Source organism: Drosophila busckii, chromosome 3R (genome assembly GCF_011750605.1).
Source record: "Drosophila busckii strain San Diego stock center, stock number 13000-0081.31 chromosome 3R, ASM1175060v1, whole genome shotgun sequence".
NCBI lineage: Eukaryota > Metazoa > Arthropoda > Insecta > Diptera > Drosophilidae > Drosophila > Drosophila busckii.
Window position 1 is genome coordinate 5,952,499 of NC_046607.1, and position 6,028 is coordinate 5,958,526.

The 6,028-nt window shown below is 40.1% G+C and overlaps 1 protein-coding gene across 1 annotated transcript; it reads left to right on the forward strand.

Moving 5' to 3' along the window:
- Nucleotides 1-82: 82 nt before the first annotated feature.
- Nucleotides 83-2,597, forward strand: LOC108602893 (probable ATP-dependent RNA helicase pitchoune). The gene is made up of 5 exons (XM_017991202.2): nucleotides 83-318; nucleotides 373-552; nucleotides 749-1,453; nucleotides 1,513-2,138; nucleotides 2,203-2,597. The coding sequence occupies exons 1-5, from the start codon at nucleotides 141-143 to the stop codon at nucleotides 2,524-2,526; spliced, it is 2,013 nt and encodes a 670-aa protein (XP_017846691.1). The 5' UTR covers nucleotides 83-140; the 3' UTR covers nucleotides 2,527-2,597.
- Nucleotides 2,598-6,028: the final 3,431 nt, after the last annotated feature.

Sequence of the window (6,028 nt, forward strand, 5' to 3'; positions counted from 1 at the left end):
GCGAAGTATGTTTAAAACTGTTAACCGATAAATAGCAAGCGATAGTAATCATAGCAGCTGTTTATTTCCGTGTGAATGGCAAACGTGTGGGTCGCAACACGTGCGTTTTAAATATTGTTTAATAGTTGTTTTAAATCATCATGTCGATTAGAGAAAAGCTTTTAATGAAAAAGATTGTGAAGCGGGAGAAGATGAAGAAGGAGCTCTCGCAAAAGAAAGGCAAAGCGAAAGCCCCAGCGCCGGAACCTGTTAAGAAACAACAAAATGGTAAAGGCAAAGCGAAGAAGCAAGCCAAGCGACCTGTGGAAGATGAAGAAGGTATGTAGCTGTAGATATTATATTGAAATATAAATTTAATTTCTGTTTAATTAGATGAGCTGGATGATGACTTCCAGCAGCAACCACAGCCCAAAAAAAAGCAACAGCAGAAAATCAAACGACAGATTCAGGTAGCAAACTCGGATTCAGAAGAAGACGAAGATGAAGAAATGGAGGATGCTGAGGCGAGTGACAGTGAAGAAAGTAATGATGAAGAGGAGCTAGATAATCCAGGTTTGTTTATTGTAAATTGCTGGAATAATTTGTTTATGCTGATGATTCAAAGGCGAATTCGATATGTACATGGCCAACGAGTTAATGTTGACATGTGCAAGCATGAGATACATTTATCAACAAACTGATTATACCTTGCATATATACAAGTTGTTAGGCTCGTCAAGACATGTTAATAATTTTAAGTAACTTACAGACTCTGATGATGATGATGACGATGATGACGAGGACATGCCAGTTGAGCAACCTACAACAGCCAAAAAGTCCAAGAAAGCGAGTGCAACAAATGGCAATTCCACAAAAGATGAGCCCTTTAGCGTAGAGTCTTCGCTTAATGCCTTAGATTACCGTGACTCTGATGATCGCACATTTGCTTCGCTCAAAGGCGCTGTCTCCGAGGCCACTTTACAGGCGATTAGTGAAATGGGATTTACTGAAATGACCGAAATTCAAGCCAAGTCATTGACGCCGCTGCTCAAAGGTCGCGATCTGGTCGGCGCTGCTCAGACGGGTTCTGGCAAAACGCTGGCGTTCCTTATACCAGCGGTGGAGTTGATTAATAAACTGCGGTTTATGCCACGCAACGGCACAGGCGTCATTATCATCTCACCCACACGTGAGTTGTCCATGCAAACGTTTGGTGTGTTGAAGGAGCTCATGGCGCATCATCATCACACGTATGGCTTGGTGATGGGCGGGTCCAATCGTCAGGTGGAAAGTGAGAAGCTGGGCAAGGGTATAAATATACTTGTTGCCACGCCTGGTCGCCTGTTGGATCACTTGCAAAACTCCCCGGACTTTCTTTACAAGAACTTGCAGTGCTTGATTATTGATGAGGTTGATCGTATACTGGAAATTGGTTTCGAGGAGGAGCTTAAGCAGATTATTAATCTCTTGCCGAGTAAGTGCGCCAAACTAAAAAATACTTATTTCAATTTGTAATGTTTTGTTTAATTACAGAGCGTCGACAGACTATGCTCTTCTCAGCTACACAAACGGAGCGCATTGATGCGCTATCCAAGCTGGCGTTAAAGAAGGAGCCCATTTATGTGGGTGTGCATGATAATGAGGAGAATGCTACGGTGGAGGGACTGGAACAAGGCTATATTGTCTGCCCATCGGAAAAGCGTTTGCTTGTGCTGTTTACGTTCTTGAAAAAGAATCGCAAGAAGAAGGTTATGGTCTTCTTCTCCTCGTGCATGTCTGTTAAATATCATCATGAGCTTTTCAACTACATTGATCTGCCGGTGACCAGCATACATGGCAAGCAAAAGCAAACGAAACGCACGACCACATTCTTCCAGTTCTGCAACGCCGAGTCCGGCATACTACTTTGCACGGATGTCGCAGCGCGTGGTTTGGATATACCACAAGTGGATTGGATTGTGCAATATGATCCGCCAGATGATCCACGCGAGTATATACATCGTGTGGGACGTACTGCGCGTGGCTCTGGGCAATCTGGTCATGCACTGCTCATGCTAAGGCCGGAGGAGCTTGGCTTTTTACGTTACCTTAAAGCAGCCAAGGTGCCTCTCAACGAGTTTGAGTTCTCTTGGCAGAAAATTGCAGATATACAGCTACAGGTGTGTCTTAAGCATAGCCTACAATCAACAGAAACTTACTAACTGCTTTAAACTTTCTTTGCAGCTGGAAAAGTTAATTTCTAAGAACTATTTTCTTAATCAGTCGGCCAAGGAGGCCTTCAAATCATATGTGCGCGCCTATGACTCGCATCAACTGAAGCAAATATTTGATATAAACACTGTCGACTTGCAGGCGGTGGCCAAGAGCTTTGGCTTTCTGGTGCCGCCTGTGGTCGATCTTAAAGTGGGTGCGGCCAAGCGACAGCGGCCCGAGAAGCGTGTGGGTGGCGGTGGTTTTGGTTACTACAAGAATATGAACGACAGCAATCCCAAGCATCGCGCCTTTAAGCAGGTCAATCGGGATCAGGCCAAGAAATTTATGCGTTAGTTTAGCAATAAAATTATACCATACTGTTAATACATTATTTTGTATATTGTGACAAAAAGAGCAACAAATTAAATAATTTCACAAGCCAACCCAATATTTGTGTACTCATCCCAAAAGGCAGCGTCGTTACTCCCACACGGATGTGAGTGTTGCCTTATTTGTAAGTTGTTTGTTTCAAATCTTTAATGTGGCCTGTGGCTGTAACTTTTGGAAAAAGTATTTAGCGTGTTTTTTGCCCAATTTGGCAAACGTGCTTATTTAATTTCTTGTCTTGATTAAACTGTTCCACTTTTTATTTTTATTTTTTGCTTTTCGACTGAAATTATTTTTTTTTGTGAGCTGTTACAAGTTTTGTTTCAATTGAGCAATGCTCAATGACTTATTGGCGCCCACTGAAGCTGCCTGCTGTCAATTGACTTAGCATTGAGAGGTGCTGTAAACAATTTTCTAATAAAACTCGTTTGCCCCGCAATACTTACACCCACTAGACGCGGACGTACAACAAAACAGTTGCCATCTTGCAGCGTCAAAATATCTAATGAAACCAGCCAGGCATGTTTAGCAACAAATTAATATGATTTGGTTGTGGGCGTGCAGCAGCACAACAAGCTGGTTAACATGTAACTAATCGCTGGAACTTTAACTTAGTCAATCGGAATTGTTTCAACTTCATTCATTTATTCATTCATTCACATGTATTCTCGTATTTATGAATACGTGGCGTATGGGCGTTTTATTAATGCAAATTATCGATTAGGCACACAGCAATGAAAATTGTGACAGCTTCATAACAGCATCTGTGTTAAATATGATTTCGTAGATAATTTATTAGTTTAATAATTAAATTTAAATTCATTAAAATCATACTACCATCATAAAAAATAATGTGGAATTTTTGAATAGGAATATAAGGCGAAACTTAAGTGCAAATCGACAATAAAGCAAAGAAAGTCTACTTTGTCATTGTTAATCATAAGTATAACAAAAACACCTACGCCTAATAAAATTCTCAATGAAACATTTGTGAACTGAATCATGTTTTAGGTTAAAGCAACCTATGCTGGTTGCTGTTTCAATCTACAAACAAAATTATACTGCCTGCTGGTTGTGGGTGTCAAAAGCTGGTTTTGGCTTGACTAAGTAACCGGAGGCGCCTACGCAATGCGTAATGAAAATACACTGCAGGCTGTTAAGTGGCCAACAAGTTGGCTCTCAACCAATATGTGCTGCAACTAATTATGCACTCACCCGCCCACACACTCACACACACACACACACACACACACCTTTGAGCTTTGTGTGTCAATTGAAAATTGGTCAAATGCAAGTGCATAATTTGTCGGCTAATGTCAAAGCAAAGCGAACTGGCTTAACTAAGTATCCGGTTGGCTGGGCCAAAAATATTTGCAAGCAAAAAAAGCAGTAGAGCTCAAATGGACATAGCCAACTTTTATGCACACACTCTATATAGAAACATGGATATTTCAAAATTAAAAAGACAATGGGGCGAAAGAATTTTCAATTTGGAACCAATGTTCGACACAGTTCGTCTGTGTAGTCGAAGTCTAGTTAAAGATGCAGTCGTCTCTCAGTTACATGCATAACTTTGATATACAATTTCCATTTTGTGCAACATTTGACAAGTGGGGAAAAAAAGAGGGAAGAGCAATAGCACAAAAAGAGTTGAAAAATGGACAACGTTTCACCTTTAGCATCTATGACGATATACACTGGAATTATTAGTTTCTTGGTAAAAAATAAATAAAGGAAAAACTTTATTACAATTGTGCAGTTAAATAAAACATTTAATGTTATTTTAGTGTTTTCAAATTGATTGTTAATATAAGAGGTAATTATGTGTAAGATATGTAATTATTTTTATGATTGTTCATTGACTGCAAATAAAGATAAATAATTTAACTATTACTTCTTTATATTTTTTATTTTATTTAAATTTAAATATATTTTTTCTGCCTGCAGTTCTTCAGCATGGCTGGTGACATTGTAGCCAAATTTCAAGCAGTTGACGTCACAGCCAGTGACCACCTTTGGCTCCTTCATATACACATACGCATTTCAATATGCAATTTATGTTGAAAGAGTTTTACGAGTGAAATTTAATAACGCACTAACGCTTGTGAGTAGGCAGTTTTCACACATGTGCGTGAAAATGATTGTCACTTCCATATACTTTTGTTTATGAATGCGGCTTTGCAAGTTTTCAGCTAGTTTTGGTATTTCTTTGATTGAAAATTACAAAAATTGAAAGTGCTACCAAAATGGCCTAGATAGTGGTACAAAAGCCCTACAGCTTAACGGCCCACGGATTAAATTATAAGCAGATGTGTAGGTGGTGTGAGCTATCTATCTATAAGTAGAAAATATATAGAAAAGCCATTACAATACAATGTCTAAATCTTTACGCGCTCTGACACATTGGTAATAAAATGTTTAATGTGACTTTATAATGCCTGTCCGTTACGGCCCACACACATATCCACATATACGAATACACATTTAGATAACCATAAGCATGCCAAGGTGCACGTAGAGTTGAGTAGTTGGTTTGGTTGGTTGGTTGGTTGGTTGGTTGGTTGGTTGGTTGGTTGGTCGGTTGGTCGGTGGGGCGCCCGCCTGCTTTCCAACTTCCATTGATTGAAAACTTTCACGTCTCTATCTAGGTGCATGCGGGTGCTGTAAAGGGGCCGCGCTGGTGTTGACTATTTTTGTGTGGCATACGCGGAAGCCCAGGTACAAGAAACATTAAATACAAACATCTGAAACGCATTTGCAATGGAAAGTAAAAGTTGTCGCTGTCCAGGGTCGCTTTTATGGTGCGTTGCCATCACATGCGAATGCCATTTTCCCACATACATTTTGAGCAGCCAAGTATTTGGCTTAAAGGCAAGTTTAACACCAACATTTGGCTCTGGGCCACACATTTTCCGCAAGCAACCAGTATAGGCGTAATTTGCATAGGCTTTTGGCCAAGTGCCCACATGGTCATAATGCTAAACAAAACTTTTGTGATTTGGTTCTAATCGCATTTGTTGCCGATGCCTACAAATAATTTCCGTGCGTAATTAATGCCTCCGCGCTAAGCGTTCCATAATTCAAATTGACGCCAACGCGCCAAATTTGTCTAAGCAAAAGTGTGCGAGCGAGATGGCCTGATGATTTACAGCATCTGTGCTGCCACCTGAAGTGCACAGTTTCGTGGCAGCATACAAAATGCTTCTTTTACAAATTATTATCCATGTGAAAAGTTATAAATAAACTTATTCAACTGGCATGTTTATTTGTATATGCTTGGCATAAAATGTAATGTGCCGATTACGCCTTAAAATGACTACAAACGCAACAGATGCGTTGAAATTGCCTTTGTGGCAACGCTAACAGTCGATCGACAGCGATGTTAAGCTGCTGTTATGCTCAAAATGGCACTTTAAAGCATACGTCGCGCTGTTAAATCGTTGAAGAAAAGCGAATCGAAAAATGCTGC